Source organism: Hypomesus transpacificus, chromosome 15 (assembly GCF_021917145.1).
Source record: "Hypomesus transpacificus isolate Combined female chromosome 15, fHypTra1, whole genome shotgun sequence".
Lineage (NCBI taxonomy): Eukaryota > Metazoa > Chordata > Actinopteri > Osmeriformes > Osmeridae > Hypomesus > Hypomesus transpacificus.
The window spans coordinates 11051606-11068765 of record NC_061074.1 but is presented as its reverse complement, the minus strand read 5'-3'; the positions used below and the strand labels follow the sequence as shown (position 1 = coordinate 11068765).

Genomic DNA, 17160 nt, shown 5'->3' with positions numbered 1-17160 from the left:
TATCTATTGCATGTGTTTATTAGACGGTTCACTACGGAGACATCAGGGGTCTTGTCAGGGCACACTGAAGACAATTAACAGACCAATCCGCACAGACATTCAACATGATTTGGTTTCGACTGTATTTAGCCATGGAGCGAAATAATTCCACGACACACAATCTACTGGGATCTGTTGATGATGATGGACTATTCTTACAAGCAATATACTCCCCCTGTAAAGCGTTCCTTCCCTAGGAAATGAATGTTTTCGATGTCGAGAAAGGGTACAAAACGTGATTATCGTCTGTCACCCTCCCAGAAAGAAAGAGAGAGAAAAATAACTTGATTTGTCATTTACTCACGATGCGGTCTGGAGGCGGAGTGCTCCGGATGAAGCACTTGATCTGGCCCTTCTCCCCGTGTAGAGCCTGCTGAGTCTGGGTGCTGGAGATGGTCGGGGGGCCTGGGAACCACACACAGCACACAGTCTCAACCATGATACAGCAGACGGCTAGACTAGAGGCCACATTCTATTCCATTGCAGACGTCAGTCAAGAGTTTGAGGGCTGTCTGTCTTCTGTTGCCAGTGGGAGAACAGCTGAACCGAGCGACGTTCTCTCCCGTTCGAGCCCCCCGCGCGGCGGGGCCCCGGACGAAGGGTGCCGAGCGGGAGTCGATTGTCATCGAGCCAACGGTCGATTTATGACCCGCGTGATTTGTTGATGTCGCTCTCCCTCCACTGAGATAAGTGTCACAAAGGCTAAGAGGCGCCGGCTCAGTTCCACGTGCCGTCATTAACACCCTGAAAACAGGGTGGGGGGGGGTTGGAGGTGGTGGATCCCCCCCCCCCCCCCCCGAGAAGTCTCCACACATCCTGAGGAGGAGCCCTGACCTTTGACCTAGACCGGTTGTATCATGGGATAGGGCCCTCCTTACTCCCAATGACCAAAAGGCGGAGCCCAGAAGCCCAGTACAAAACGCGGGCCCAAGAGAACTGGTTAGAGGGAGGTTAAAGGTGGGGGGGTATAACTTGATTAGCTAGACGGCAACCTTCCACCAACAGGCCTCGCGCAGCACCCCGGCATCTCTCTGCTGATACATAATTGCAGTTTATTACCTGTCTCTTATTAAAATACATTTGCATTTTAATGAGAATCTGGCAGATGGCGTCTTGGTATGCTACTGGAGATTGGGAGGAGAAGGCTGCCGTGGAATGATTGCAGCCAAAAATATATATACTGTATATACGGCACGGCATTGGCTACTTTGAGTTAGCGAGTGGCTGAGATACGGTACTGTTTCGCTGCCTCCCTAAAGCTGGCTGACAGAATAAAAGTTAATGGGAGCTCCAAAGAAAAACTAGCAGGTATGTATAAATATGTGTGTGTGCGTGTTTCTGCGTGTTCTTGAGAGGCGATGATGTGTACAGGCATGTTTTTCTCTGAATGAATACCAATGTGGATAAGCATTGTGTGTGTGTTTTCTCTTTGTTTCTTTTTTTTCCCCATGTGATCGTGTGTGGAGGGTGTTTGTAGGCGTGTGGAGAGGAGTATGTGCCTAGGTGTGTGTGCGTGCGTGCGTGCTTCTAGAATGAGCTCCCGTGTGCAAACACACACTCAGATCAATTCCTCCTGGGCTGCCCAAGGCTGGTGCTGGTGTCTGGGGAGAATCTGCTCTGTGGATCAGTCCTGCAAATGAGGAATATAATTAGATGGCTTTATCTCTCTGGCTCAGACTGCTGGGATAGGATGGCTCCTGTACTGAAACAGGAGTTTGTGTGTGTGTGTGTGTGTGTTTGTGTATGCTTTCACACATGTTGGTGCTTGTGTGTGTGTGTGCTGTTTACACGGCGGGAGCACAAAACAAAAGAATCGGCGAGTGGTGCTGTGTGACACAGCCACGTGGGTAAACCGGTCAGCCGACCCCGGTTGCAACTGTTGCAGACGTATTTCTTCGGCGAGTCGCGCGTGTGTGTGTGCGTGCGTACACTTGCGAGCGCGCCAGGGCCACGGACGTGCGACACGAGCTTGTGCGTGCGTGCGTGGCACAGGGGGCACTGACGTGCTCTTTCACAGTCTGATTCCACATCAGCACGCGTCAGAGGACGTCTCCGCAGCCGACTGGAAGTGCGCGCCGTTCGCTCGGAGAGAAGGTGCGATGTTCCCGCCGCCTCGCCTCCGCCGCCGCTCATTTCAAAAGCACCTCCGAGCTGTTGTCCTCCATTACCGTCTTAGTCGGTCGTATCCATTTTAATGGCGCTTTCTCGGGACCGAATAATTAATTTGCACCGGCTTCCTTTGGCAGGGTGTCGGTGTAGGTTTGAGTGGGGGATGGCATTCACATTTCCAGAGCGCGTAAAGGTACCAGAAGAGGAAGATAAAGGGAGAAGAAAGAAGCGGAGGAGGAAGGAGAATAATGATAAAACAACAAGGTGGCCTGCGAGGGGAGGACCCCCCCCAAGCCCGCTTTCCCCATTAATGTGTTAATGTGCTTCCTCTCCTTTGGCTGTCTCAAGAAGTATGCATATAATCACACACACACACACACACGCTCTCCTACACACACACATTCCCCCACACCGGCTGTATCCACATGTTCACACCTCAGCCCATACACACATTCATTGTACTGAACATTCATGTATCCAAGTGACCCAAACAACCATTTGTAGACTAGCACCTTCCAATAATGCATAATGCATGTGTTCATTGCATACATGACTTTAATGCCGAAATATGTTTTTGACTAGTACACTCAAACACACACACACACCCACACAAACACACACATACACACACACACAAGCAACACATTGACATACCACACAGCACTGTACACGCCATACAAAACATACTCAGGTCGACCCACATTCTAACGAATGTCAAAGCATAGTCACATCCTGTGCACTGAGATGTTTAGCGACAGTGAGCAATATGTAGCCATTAGTGACTTGAACACAAATGGTCTCCCCTGCTAGCTGTTTGATTCTAATTAAATGACACTCGTCCCCGGGGAAAGGGAGGACTCTTCTGCCTGTGTGTCGGCAAAGTGGGAGTTAGCGACACGCAACAACAGAAGACAAACATATTGACAAACTCCGAGCCCGTGCATTTTATTTGTTCGCTTCAAAACGATGCGTGCAATCCCCCCTGCCCCCCCCCCCCCCCCCCCCCCTACGAACAGTGTAAACATCACCTTCCTTTTGCTTCTCTCTCTCTGTCTGTTTCGCCTGTCAGAATCAATTGAGCTCCATTGACTGTCGCAGACGTTCCATTAGCGTTGTTGAGAGGTTGAGCGTGCAGCTTCCTTCACCGCCGCAACGACGACTTAAAACAGCCTACTGACTACAGCACAAGACCGTCCACGCGCTGCCACATTAAAGGACCCGCTTGTCCAATCGGATTTGCCAGGAGGATGCAGGGTATGACATAAAGAAAATTCATAATAAAACATAACAACAAAGCAAACAAAAAAATGTCAAGAACCCTCGTGATTCAAAAGAGAAATACTTCAATTATTCAGGGGGTGAGAAAGAATAAATAAAGTGGCTTTTGACTGCCTGCGACAGAACCAGGCCAAGAGGCAGGAGAGAGGCAGGAGAACCGAAGTGAAACACAAGCAAATAAAGGAGCAACAAAAGCCACCTGAACGTGCCAGACGAGGCTTGACTGAGGTCTGCGGAGACCCAGAAAACCTTGCGTCTACTCCTTTGATTGATGTCGTCTCCCAATGAATGTCGTACAAGCTCTGCTAAGATATGTATTTCCCCCCCAAAAAGTACATCATCTCTTTTATGGGCCGTTGTTTTCGCTAACGTACTCCCAACGGATCTTTGTACATAAAAGCGAGGCCACATCAAACTAAACTTGGGAGCAGCATTTTGATGTGTTTTGTTTACAAATCCAGACAGTAAAAAGGATTCCACGATGAAATGATACAGTGGGGATGTAGGGGTATTAAATTAGTAATGATTTCTCTTTAAAGTTCAGATCTTCCCCAGAATAACAAAGGGAGGGAATGGTCCAGAAGCACACACAAAGAAGGTGCTTACAGTACACTGTGGGATATATCTCCAGCAATGCCAGAGCCACCCTTGTTGGATATCCCGGAGCTGTCTGTGTGCTTTTACAGCCTCACCGTAAAGTCTGTCAATTGTCTGACTAGGAAATCATATTTAAAAAAAATTTGAATAACATCTTGTGTCCTAGGGATTTATATCTCACACATCAAGCACTTTAGGAAAATAACTGGTGACTAATGTCACAGAACGAGTGCATTATACATTGTGCTCTCTAGCGACACTTCTAGGGACAGGAAAAAAACGCGTAGATACTGCTCTGACCTCACCGAGACGCAACATCCATTTTCTCCGCTGCCAGGTGACTGGAAACGGGGCGGGAGTTTTTTCAGAGACGCGCATGTTCTGCAACGGAGAGCCGGTGGCACTGCTGTGCCACCGCTGCTCCGCTAATGCACACTCCCTGAATATCAAGCAGCGGTAATGAAGTCATTTGTTTGAGAGTTGCCAGGTCTCCCACCATCTCTGGTATTCATTAGTCAGTCACTGCCTCTCTAAGCCGGGCCCCCGCGACTTCCTTTGGAATCTAATCAGCGTTAAAGCGTATTTCCTGTGTGGAGGGCACATATAAGTCTAGAACCTGGAAACCAGACGAGGCGTTTCTATTTTTGCCTTGTGTGTTTATCTAAAAGGCGTCAGCATCGATGACACTTGATTAAACACTGCTTTCGTGCCGTTTTATCGCGATTCCTTTTGTCCGACAAATGATTTTCCAGTTCCCTCGCATGGAGAGGAAGCTTTCACTACGGTACCCCACGAGAGGATCTGCAATGACCGTGGTGACAAATTGCTTTCTTTTAAGCAGCGTTGACCCTTCAAACGGTCAGGGTGGCCCCGGTGCTTTACTCACTGTTCACGGTGAGAGAGACCTCCGTCTCCCCGGTGCTGTACTCACCGTTCACGGTGAGAGAGACCTCCTTCTCCCCGGTGCTGTACTCACCGTTCACGGTGAGAGAGACCTCCTTCTCCCCGGCACCCACTCGCGGCACCACGGCACGGCACACGTACTTCCCAGCATCCTCCTGCCTCACCGACTTGAGCGTCAGGATGTTGTCGTTGCTCAGGACCTGCCGGAGGGGATTTTGTGGGTCATTGAGCGACCGGCGCAAGGTCACCTTCACATTCAAGACAGCCGCGGAGCATTAAAAGCCTTAAAGGGCAGCGCCCCTCAATTATTAAAATCCAATTTTTGGGGCCCCTGCCCAGAGGACACCGAGAGCTCTTTTGCTCTCGGAGGTTGATGAAGGGAGAGGGAGCCTGTGTTCCGGCCTCTGTTGGATCAATGGCGCGCCCCCTTTCACCTCGACACATCTCCAGCCAGGTGTCAAAGAGCAGGGCGCTAACGAGGCCGCACAGCGAGCGGCTACGGCATTTGAGGATTAATGGCTCTTTCCAAACACCTGGTTTTAGCTGTGAGGGCATTGCTTGGTCACCCGAATCATGGATGACCTCTGGCGTTCGATTTTTTTTTCTATTTTCTCAGGCTCTGCGAGAATAATTGACAAAACTACCTCCAAAAGCACTATGTCGTGCGTCTAGCAAACCGAGCGTGGCCAAAGTGGGAGGAAAGACCTAGAATGTCATGGCAAAGACATATTGCAACACGGTGTCACGGTATTCAAACTGCACGTTCCCCCCAAAAAACTCCCGACCGGTGATATTTAAAAGAAAAAGGGTCAAAGATGCCTGCCAGTGCGGCCAGAATACTCACCACTCCGGATCCCCTCTTCATCCAGACTATCGTGAGGGAGGGGTTCCCCGTCCAGGCGCAGTTGAACACAGCGTCCGACCCCAGGTCCACCTGCAGAGACTGGGGCTCCGCCGCCATCCGGGGCCCAACTGCAAAGGGGCCCGAACACACCCCGGTCAATCGACACAGAATCCATAAGACATTCACCTTGACATCAATCGCTCCACAACCGCTACGAGGTTTGCTGTCTGCCTGACACAGGAGGAAGGAAGCCAGCTGGACTCACAGTAAACGTCCACGTTGCGGCTGATGTTGGTGCTACCCAGGGGGTTGGTCACCTCACAGGAGACCGGCTCGGTGAAGAAGGAGTGGTCCACGATGACCTCGTAGGTGTCCCCTGAGATCTCCTTGATCACGTGACCCCCTTTGGCCCACCTGAAAGGACAGAGCAGCGACAGGATTAGATCGGCCAACATGGCCACCCGGGAGCTATACGTCAACGACGTGTAATAGCTGAGCGACTTCTGCCGGTCATCCCCATCCGGCCTGCATGATGGATGACACTTTGCACCTGTTGGAGACATGGCAGGCTGGAGGGACGGGGGAGGGAGGGAGGGTGGGTAAGCAATGTGAGAAGAGAGGTGGTGTTGTCACACTAAGACACTGTCTCCCCCCCCCGTCCTCCCCCTCTCTGTGACAGTACAACTTTGCTCGGCGAATAAATCATTTCTGTAGGCTTCAGCGTGTCGTCTTTGCGGCGGCGGCAGTCACCCATGCTGAGTCAGGCGCCCCGGCGGCTGAGAGGCAGACAGCACGTCCCTCGTTAAGACGAGCGCGAGCGAAGGAAAACAAATCCCCCCGAAATGACAAAGAGGACGGGCCCCCTTCCGCCTCGCGCCCCGCAGAGACAATGGCGCCTGACACAGACTATGGCGTGCGCAAAGGCACCCGACATGAACACGCCGACGTCGTGTCGCGTGTGGGAGAGGCGCGTGGGTTGGAGTGATGCCTGACGCGGCGCCCTACTCTCCTTTTATCCCCCTTTAGGGAAGCGACGAACAACACTAGCGTTAGGGTGGCTCCCAGTTGCCGTGGGAGACAGCGGCCATTTATTCAAACCCGAGCAGGGGGGCATGAGGATGTCTTGGGTGTTTTTCTAGGATGTTCGAAACCTTCTGGACCTCAGACCAGCTACGGCTTTCAAGAATGCGACATCTACTGCTGTGTGATACGACTGGTAGAAACTCTTGACAGTGGTCTATTTTCAAGGGACAAGGGACACAATGTGTTTTCCCCGAGCAAATGTGGCCCCGTTCTTGACTAAAATGCCAACATCTAAATGAGAACGGCTTACGTCATTCATTCAGTGAGCAAAGTGAAGAAGGATTCGAATTGGGCTCAAGTCGATTTTCGGTGCTCTGCATTTTTTGTTCTTCCTTCTCTTGTGGGAGAGAGTGGAGCTTCCGGGAGAGTCTGCACTGTGCCATCGAAGCGGCTGAGAGTTCTGTCAGCCTAATGTGCTCGGGGACACCTGCGTTTCCCCAAATATTTCAATGAGGGCAGATGAGTGTGCTTGGCTTGTATTATGTCACCTTCATCATCGATCCTGGAGTGGCGCTCGTGTGTACCGCATGTGAAAGTGGGTGGGTGTGTGCGTTTGTTGTTTGTGTGTGTCCGCGCCTGAAAGAGCATGCACGTAAATGCAACCTAAGGAAGGCAATTACAGCTGCTGCTTACATACAACAACGGTTGCTGTGCGTGAAAACGGCATAAAACACCGGAGTCAGGTGGCTGAGCGGTTAGGGAATTGGGTCTTGTAATCCGAAGGTTGCTAGTTCGATTCCCGGCTGTGCCAAATTACGTTGTGTCCTTGGGCAAGGCACTTCACCTTACTTGCCTCGGGGAGAATGTCCCTGTACTTACTGTAAGTCGCTCTGGATAAGAGCGTCTGCTAAATGACTAAAAGTAAATGTAATGCTATATATGCTACAGAATGGACCACATGTTTTGGTTGTTGAGGTCTCACGACCGGCAGAGAGGCAGCTACCCTGGGTGTAATCACAATTGGTCCATGTGACATGGTCTAGAGGACAATACTGGAGTGGATCCTGTGTGGAAGCTGGAATGAGTTGAGCACTGAGCATCCAGTCTTTCCCAAATTGAGGTTTCGAGTTTGTGGCTCAAAGTGGAAAGAGATAGAGGGAGCGAGAAGGAGAGGGAGGGAAGGAGGGAGAGAGACAGGACGAGGAAGAGAAATGGGGGGGGATGGAGAGAGTGTGAGGGAGGGAGGGAGGGAGAGAGTGGGAGGGCGGGGAGGGTGACAGAATGCTGTAGCCTATAAGGAGTGTGAGAACTCTGCTGGTGTTCTGGTCCCCTTCCAAGAGGGTCTAAACATAGCCAGCTCCCTGTCTCCCTCAGACACCTGCATCTCCACGGGGAGGTGAGAGGGGCCACAGCTAACTTACTCAAAAGCTCACTTGAAGCCTTACCCTATTCAGGGACTTAGGTAGGACAGCAAGGTGATAGTCAGGAGTGCGTATGTGAGTGAGTGTGTCTGTGTGTGTGTGTGTGTGTGTGTGTGTGTGTGTGTGTGTGTGTGTGTGTGTGTGTGTGTGTGTGAGAGATAAGGAGGGTGTGTGTGTGTTTGTTGGAGCACTGTTCCTTTAAAGATAAAGTGGCCCACCGTCGTCTGAAAGCGTTGGGAGCTGGAGGGAGAGAACAGCGAGAGCACAAACAGTTTGTCTCTGCTGAGTGTGATTAAGGGGGATATAGCAGAAGTAAACTAGATTCAATTAAATGAAAGCGCTATCTTTGTCATTAGCATGGCAAATCAGTCCCCAGGATTATTATCAGCATGGTTAGGAACACTATATCAGAGTACATTTTCTCTACTTCATTAGCATAGGATGTTAAAAACAGTGTTCAATTGGTAACATTTAACAGAAGGACCATTGTCTTTATGTTGAAATAAGCACTCTCGCCTTTCTGAATAAGAAGCTGAAAAAAATGAGATATGAAATTGGGTCCATCATGAAAAGTGACCCGAAAGAGAAAAAAACAACAACAAAATTGCACGTCTATTTGTGAATGACATTCTAATATACTGCCAAAGAACTGGGGATGTGTGCAAAGAAGATATGGCTGTCAGTTTGGGGCCTCTCAATTCAAAAATAAGAGTAAGATTTTTTCCCAGAATGGCAATCATCACCAGCGTACCAGCCAAAGCAGCAAGAACACAGACGAGTCGTTAGTGTCAGAACACAGCAAAAAATACTGCGGCTTTGTTGCTACCAGTGTCTGTCGACTCCCACACCCACCTTTTATCTCCCTCTCCCTCTCCCTTTCTCTCTCTCTCTCTCTCTCTCTCTCTCTCTCTCTCTCTCTCTCTCTCTCTCTCTCTCTCTCTCTTTCTCTCTCTCTCTCTCTCTTTCTGTTTCTCTCTCTCTGTCTCTCTGTCTCTCTCTGCCACACAATTTGCGTCCGCAAACTCACGGCTGGATGCGCTGGGTGGCACAAAGCGAGTGGCGGGGGATCGTCGGTCGCCCGCACAAACAAACAGAAACGGTGGGCCAATGTCGGCGTGGCGGCGGCAAACCTCTTCATTACCCGCCTCTGAGGCACAGTGGAGGCAGAAGTGCGGAAAAACAGACAAACTAGCAAACAACAACATCATAATTGTTAAACCGGGGGGAGAATTGGGGACGCTGTTTGCGTCTGCGTGCCCGAGAAGGGGCCTGGGTTTGTTTCTGGAATGAAACGTTCAGATGAGGGACTTGAATGTGTCAGTCTCTTGTTCAGTCTCTCTCTCTCTTTCTTTCTCTCTCCCTCACGGCCTCTCCCTCTCTGTCTGTCTTTCTCTTTGGTGTTATTTGATTCACGGGGAAGACGTGCATGCGTTACAGGGGTTCCAGGATGTCGTTGACGTAAACCCTTTCCTCCTCAGCCCGACGGGCATCTCAAAAGACGCCCCGCGGCTGGCCCTCCAACACCTCGATTCACACCAACGCACTCCGAATCAAAGAAACCCTGAATAACTTTTCATTGACTCGTCTTCTCCCCCCCCCCCCCCCCCCCCCCCCCACACACCTACCCCCGTTCCTCGTCCACAGTCTTCTCTTACTAGCCCTCCCCCCCACCCTCTCCCCCATAAGGTAACGCCATATTTTCTCTCTCTCTCTTCCTTCCCCCCGAGACGGATCTCGTTTTCCCGTCCTCGTCTCAAGCGAAACTTCGTCCATCGCCGCGCATCGTGGGCAGCAGGAATCTCCGCGCCTCCGACCGGGTGCCCCTGCCTCTCGGCTCTGTGTTTCAAGTGCCCGCTGAGCTGGAGGATGGCCGGGGAGTGGGGCGCCGCCGGGGACGGACGGTGCACGGAGGGGAAGTGGGCGAGAGGGGCCCATCGCTCTAAGGACTGCCCCGTCCTCGTGGTCGTATCTGATCGCGGGAGACGGAGTGTATTAGCGCTGACAAACAGCCGGGACGCTCCCCTGCCCTGGGTCTGGCTGAGACACGCCCGCTGTAATTCTATCTGGGAGAAGACGGATGGAGGAAGAGGTGTGTGTGTGTGTTTGTGTGGGGGGGGGTGTCTCTCAAGTCGGGAAAAGAGGGAAAAGAAGGCTCCGGAAGGCTAGTGAAGTCTCGTCTCTCGGCAGGGTGCAGGCTGTGGGTGAAGACGTGTAGGGACGGCGAGTAAGATCATGTGGCAAAGTGTGAACATGAATCTGGAGCCGTCGGAATAGAAGACAGGCAGAATATAACACCACCCGCAGTCTAGCGGCGTATTACATGCCTTGGAACGGGAAAATAACAGGCTTTCGTTGGGTGGATACTGACATTGATGGGATCCTGCCAGTGTGGGCCTTTCTTAACCGCTCCAAATCCACCCCTTCCACCTCCCAGCTCATTACATTCATTGTTTCCCAGCCCTCAAAGGAAAAGTCATCTCAACTGCCATTCCTTCCCGGCCCTCAGGTACATTGAAGAGATGTCACTTCTGTGCACCGAAATACCGCAGCATGGCGACGACAGAAGTGTTTGTCACTGTTTTCCAAGAGGACACAATCGACGCAAACCTACTTGTCCACAATGTACGTGTGTGTGTGTGTGTGTGGGAAGGGGCGGTTCCAATCTGAAGGGACAAATCCTTCCAAGCGATGTCTTTGTTTCGCCACCTGTAAGTGCACTATACATCCATTTCATTTCCTGATACTGTTTTAACATTCAGCGTGGGCCCATTCCCTTCGCTATTGATTTTGTTCCACTTCTTCTTCAATTGATTTAACCCCCCCCCACCACCACCCCACCCCATGTATACACACGGAAAAGAGTGCTTTGACAAATCACGCCGGCTTCGCCCCTCGACCAGGCTAAAAGGAAGATTCATGAGAACGAGGAACGTCTATTTCTTCTGCTGCGCCAATCTGGTTGGGGCCGCCAAGCCCAAATAGCTCAGGCCCAACGTCAGTTTTCTGCGTGAGTGGTTCAAGTTATCAAGTGGGAGCTGCTATGAAATCTTCAGGAGACTGTTCACACTTCCATATGCCAGCTTAGCCCTGAGCAAACGTACCTTCATCCTACCTTCTCCCCCCCCCCCCCCCCCCCCCCCCTCTCTCGAAGTCTGTCAGCCCTGGAGGACTCTGACTTCTCTGTTAGTCCTGCCAGACGAGCTCTGATCTAATACAATTCCTTCCATCCTCCCACTCCACTGCCTGCTACATGTGTGCTGGGGATAATACAACACCTTTGAACAGAAAACGATATACAAGTCAGCATATTCATTTGCCCAGAAGTGCCCAAGGCGCGGACCCGGGACGACCTTTGCCAGAACTGTCTCTTTTTCTTAAACTCCTTGTACATCTCTACAAAACTACAAAAAAAAATCTGTGTCTCTGGAGCAAAATTATGGTGGGGCACCACGAGAGCTCACTGACAATGATTAATGTCATCAATTGTGAAGTTCCGCATTTGACTTAGTGCAATGAGTTATTAAGTACGAGCCACATAAATCAGCGTGGACGTTTGTGTATCATTTGACGTTCATTTCACTCTTTTTCTTTCTCATTACAGGTCACTGCATAATGCATTGTGTATGAACCTGCGCGGCCTGAGTACTGTACAAACGGCATTGCCACAATGCTTCTCTCATTGAGCAACTACTAATGGGGTTTTCAAAAGACAGACAGCGAAAAGAAATTGGGTTTTTGGGAGTTGGGGGAGAGGATGGGGGGAGGGGGGTGGGTGGCAGAGAGAGAGAGAGAGAGAGAGAGAAAAAGAGAGAGAGGGATGGGGGAGGGAGCGCTAAGACAGCAACAAAGAGACAGAGAGACAATGTAGCCAGAAGAAGCCAACATATAGCTAATAGCTGTGTTCTCTCACCTGTACTGCGTCACTGGGGGGTTTGCCTTGGCTGAGCAGTAGAACCTGACCAGATTGCCTTCCAGGATAGGCTGGGGTTCCACTGACAGATTGACAAGCGGCAAGTCTGTATGGGAAGCGCATCAGAGACAGAGACGACCAATTAGAGCAGAACACAACTTCATCAAACAGACCGGGAGCTATGTCGGAGACAGACACCAGGTTGACATTTCATTTTCCCCCATAGTTCCCTGGCTGCCTCTGGCATGGACTGTGTGTGATCATTTCCACAGGTGTTGGAAGATGCTGCCTATTCCATTTTTCCCCAGAACATGTTAATTAGCAACATGAAAGAAGAAGAAAACCCAGAATCAAAGCAAGCGTTTAAAAAGTCTTGATAATGAGTTTTTCAGTAATTGGTGATTTGCAAATAGGAATGAATTGAAATGATGTGATTTGCCCACTAAGCACTCCACCACAATTACATTAATGAACAACCACTGAGATAACCACAAATAAAACAGTTCACTAAAATAACAAATACAAAGATAATACTAATTCAATAAACAGCTATTTAATTCATCCTAAATGACAAAGGTGTGCAGTGTTCTTTGAAGATATACGTTCTAATCCCCAGAGCTCCGGCTCTGAAACGTCATTACCCTAAGTGAATTGTTCAGACAGTTTATATATTAACACTGTTGAAGTAACAGACGCTGCCGCGCAACCGTCGGAGGCGGTTACACTAGCCCAGGTGCGGCCACTAGCAGCTATGCTAACAAAGAGCTAGCACGCGCGGCCTGTATACATACCTGGGGAACGAGTTGTAACCGATCTTCCCCGGCTACATATGCAGAGAATTATTATTCCTACATTTATTTGTATTGCAAACTGCCCGCGCTGAAAAGGAGGTGGTTTCACAGAGGTTTTTGCAGGGCCGTGAGGTTTAAATGGTGGTTCAAAACTGTCGCTAGTGGAACTCAGAACTGCTGAGGTGACCTTTTCCTCCAGGAACCAGCAGCATCCCCCTGGTAGGGTTCACGGCGCGTTTCTTCGTCTCCCAACTCCTTTTCGATGTGTCTCCATTCTTTCCAAAGGGACACATCTCCCTTATTAAGATCCAATGCATTGTGGGATTTCATAGTGGCAACACGCGAGTTCTTTCTGAGCGAGCTGTATATCTCTATCGACTCCTGCTGGGCGTCTGCACATTTCTGAATGTGTCGAAAAAGAAATTGTAAAAAAAATCGATCCAAAAGTAATGAGCGAATGAATCATCCAGTGCATGTCCTTGTGGAGAGGAGCCAGTATGAACGTTGAGGTTGTGATGGAACATAGATGAATCTGCTGGTCAGTCTGGTCTAACCCAGACACAGATGTTTATTCTGAAGTTTCCCTTCTCAACGGAATCATTTATAGCTCCGGATCACAAATGCCTCCACTGTCTTCCAAGCAGATCCAAACTTCGGCTCTACGCTTGTGTTTGGACTTTATTTTTGTTTTGGGGGGTCTTTTTCCCCGTCCCCCCCCCGTAGCGTGTGCCATTTGGAGAGCAGTCGGCCCATTACCTCTGCAGAACGAGGTGAGGTGGAGAGACGAGTGGGATCTCTGGAGGGCGGATGGGATGCAGGTGGGGGCATCCCAACATCCATTTGGAGGCGGCCCTTTCTCCATGTGCTCTGCGCCCAATTACGCTAATGTGACATCCAGAGGCCTGCCTGCATGCGCAGGGAGAAGTGTGCGCGGCGCTAGGGGGGGGTGGGGGGGGAGGGCCACAGAGCACTCAACACACTGCTGGAGTGAGTAGATGTGTGTGTCCGTGTGTGTCTGTGTGTGCCTGTATACAAGTGTTTGCATATGTGTGCGATCACAAAGACTGTGCGCGCGCGCGCGCATGTGAGTGAGTGAGGAGGAGGAGGAGGGCTGCTGTTTGCCCTGTGGGTGTGCAGCTGCTCTGCCTAAGCTCAGCTGCCACCGAGCCCCAGAGGGAGGCTGGTCCAGGTGCCACGCTCCCCCCCACCCCCCGTCTGCCTTCCTGAAAGCCTGCCCCGCAGCTCTGCTTTTCTGGGGACACTGCCCACTCACCCTCCCTACTCTCAAAACACACGAGCTCCACCTGGGGACGCCGGGGTCCCTCCGGGCCGAGGAAACGAGCGAAGGCACGGGCGGCAAACCTGGAAGACACCAGGCTGAGCTCGGAGCAGCGGTTCTATCAGCAGGTTAGGTGTGTTTGCACCGGTGGTGGCTAATTGGGCTGACAAAGAGGTGGGCAGGAGGGAGCTGCGGAGAGGGAGACTGCAGACTGTGAAGGCAGCGCTGATAGCAGGAGACCGCAGCTCTGTGGAGTGCACACAGACCCGCTAACGGCCAACGGGATGCTTCCAGTCAGCACGGACGCGCCACTTTGGAACGCGTCTCGGGCCCGGCCTGTGAGATGTGAGGACGTCCAGAGGGGCGTGTAGACTGCGGTCGGATCGATGACAGGCCAGACCTGGGAGTTCAAGTCACTCAGCCTCGGATGACAGAAGTTCTCGGGGTATCACTTAGGGAAACTTGTGGCGTTCTGCCATGCCGCTTCTGTTGTGTGAATGAAGCGAGTGACTTGGCACTCTAACAACCCCCCCCCCATTCCCCCTCATCCTTCTCCTGGGGCCCTTGGCGAGTGACGGCTGCCCCCCCCCCCCCCCAAAAAAAAAGATAAAAAATAAGCCCAACGGGAGGTACCCCGAGGGCGGATCTTCGAGTGTCACGTAGACGAACCCTGACCCCTCTCGTTCTGGAAGACAGCCACTTAATAAAGGAGTCTGTTTCGTGACTTTGATGCATTCATGCATGAGAGGCACAGCGTGCTCGTTTGAGGATTCACGCGACGGGCCATCAATATGCAAGGCCGCTAATGCCTCGGTTTCATCAGTAAACCGATCGGGGAGGGCCGGTGAGGTGAGCTCTGAGGAGCCAGGATGATGATAACCAAGCGACGTGTCGCCACAACCACGGAGTAGATGGAAGGGGGGCAAGAGAGAGAGAGAGAGGGAGAGAGGGAGGGAGGGAAGGAAGGAGGGAAGGAGGGAAAAAAAGGTGGAAAGAGAGTGGTCGGCTGACAGCTTTTGATCATAAGTTCAAAGTAAGGAGCAGATGGCGTTTTTGGAACAATCAGCCAACTTCTCTCTGTTTCCTGGAGATGGTGCCAGCGTAAATTGCTTTCCTCCCTTTCTTAAAGCTCAATTTCCAGTCTCTCTGGGTCACTGTGGACAGCTGTTCTCCTCCAGAACCAGCCTTCCAGAGCCCTGTCACTTCTGAGGGATGGGGAGACTGCTTGCTTCAATGGTGGAGTTGCGGCGTTACCCTGGCAATATGCGCCAATGCAGTTTTTTCGAGAATGCTCCGAGTAGAACTCCAGGCTGGCTCATAAGGAGCCAGCCCACGGCCAAATCATGGCTTTGTGCCTTGATTAAGATACAAAGCCTCAGTGATGATTTGTTTACTGAGAGAAAGCAGGCAGATGTTTTAATCATCAAGACTGTCGGTTCCCATTTTGGGAGGTGTGGGGTTTGGGGGTGATAAGAATCAGTTGCAGGTTCAGGACGTGGGACACTCTCAGAGGTATACCATGTTGTACAAGACATGTGACGTGCCCTCGTGGGTGTACATTCGTTTACTTTCGCGTAGAACCGGCAGGTAAACAATGTCATATTTGCACACAGGAAGACACAACGGGTAAATGATGATTCTTTATCATAACATAATTACACCTCAGTCCCCGGCACACTTGAACTTAGGGGCCGCAGCTAATTCCAAGCCCATGTTTTTCTTCCTTCTTTCTATCCACCCCCCCCCCCCCCCCCCGATTATCTTGCCATTATCCGCTTGATTAGGCAAAAGGAGAATGAAGCCATGGAGGGGGAAGAAGACGAAAAAAACGGACAACACCAAAACAAGTCCTCCTCCTGCCCACATCTGCATCCTCGGTGCTAATGAGTCTCAACAAACGGCGTTGGTTGGTCCGGGCGGCCGTCATCGGCTGCTCGTTTGCGGTGGAGACGCGCCTTTCCTCCCTCTCACCTGTGTGTGGGGGGGAGGAGCCGGGACGTCTGGACGTCGTCGCCACAGCGTTCTGGAGACAGACCGCTGGGCTGAGGGGGTTTATCTAGCGCACAGACAGGGTCTGTCCTCAGTCTCTGCTCGCAACCTATTGAAACTAAAGCCGAAACGGATGATTTCCTTGCGTGGGAAAAGTGCTCTGCGCGAGTCCTGCCGGAAGTCACGGCATTAAAGGGTAGCTCTATCACATGATTACACCGAAACTAATAGACTCGTTTGGACAACTGAAGTCAGCAATCTTTCTTCTGGGCCTCCGCCCCTTCCCCCTGCTTGCTTTAAACCTCATCTCATTTGGCAACACTGAGAAGTGCTGTATTTAGATGCTAATTTACTTATCCCTCGTGTCCGATAACTCCCTATGAACTTGTGTGGGGCAAAAAAAATGCTGAGTGGTATGTAATTGGTGAGCATTAAAGTGATGATAAAGGGAAATCTGTTGGTGAAATGTATTGGATTTGACACTGGTCTAAGCTGTGAAGTAATGTGTTTTGGTAATGTTTAGATTTCTCTCATTTATGGTGCTTCAAGGCAGAAAGAAGAAAAGGTTACAGAGCTGAAAGGTGACTGGAATAAAAATGATCCAAGTCGGCATTAGGGCTAAGAGACTTTTAATTACTTTAGTTGCAGCTGACATTATCCCATTGAACCAAACCTTCCATTAGTCAACTTTGAATAAAAAGAGGCTGCTATAAAAAAAAAAAAGTTGAAATATCCACATGGAGAACATTTGAATTGCTTTCTGGGAAAGCCAGCTCGGTAGGTGCAACAGCGCGCACCCCACCCTCAAACACTGACCACTTCCACTGTTCTAGGCAGTGTAAATCAGACTAACAGCCTCCATTCACCTGGGACTACAATCGATCTCTCTTTTGTTACAGTGTCTTGAAGAAGCCAGTACACCGCATAGCACATGAGGCAGAGCATATCCAAGGCTGAGGGAATTGATTTTGTCTTAG

General features: G+C 50.8%; 1 protein-coding gene and 1 long non-coding RNA gene across 2 annotated transcripts in view; one reads left to right on the top strand and one right to left on the bottom strand.

Moving 5' to 3' along the window:
• The window catches only part of kirrel3b (kirre like nephrin family adhesion molecule 3b), a 48810-nt gene that overhangs the window by 7095 nt on the left and 24555 nt on the right, over positions 1-17160 (bottom strand). Inside the window, 5 exon segments of the mRNA XM_047036588.1 lie at positions 344-444; positions 5000-5126; positions 5771-5898; positions 6036-6184; positions 12125-12230. Coding sequence (XP_046892544.1) covers positions 344-444; positions 5000-5126; positions 5771-5898; positions 6036-6184; positions 12125-12230 — 611 coding nt within the window.
• The window catches only part of LOC124478335, a 39177-nt gene that overhangs the window by 13865 nt on the left and 8152 nt on the right, over positions 1-17160 (top strand). The window lies entirely within an intron of this gene.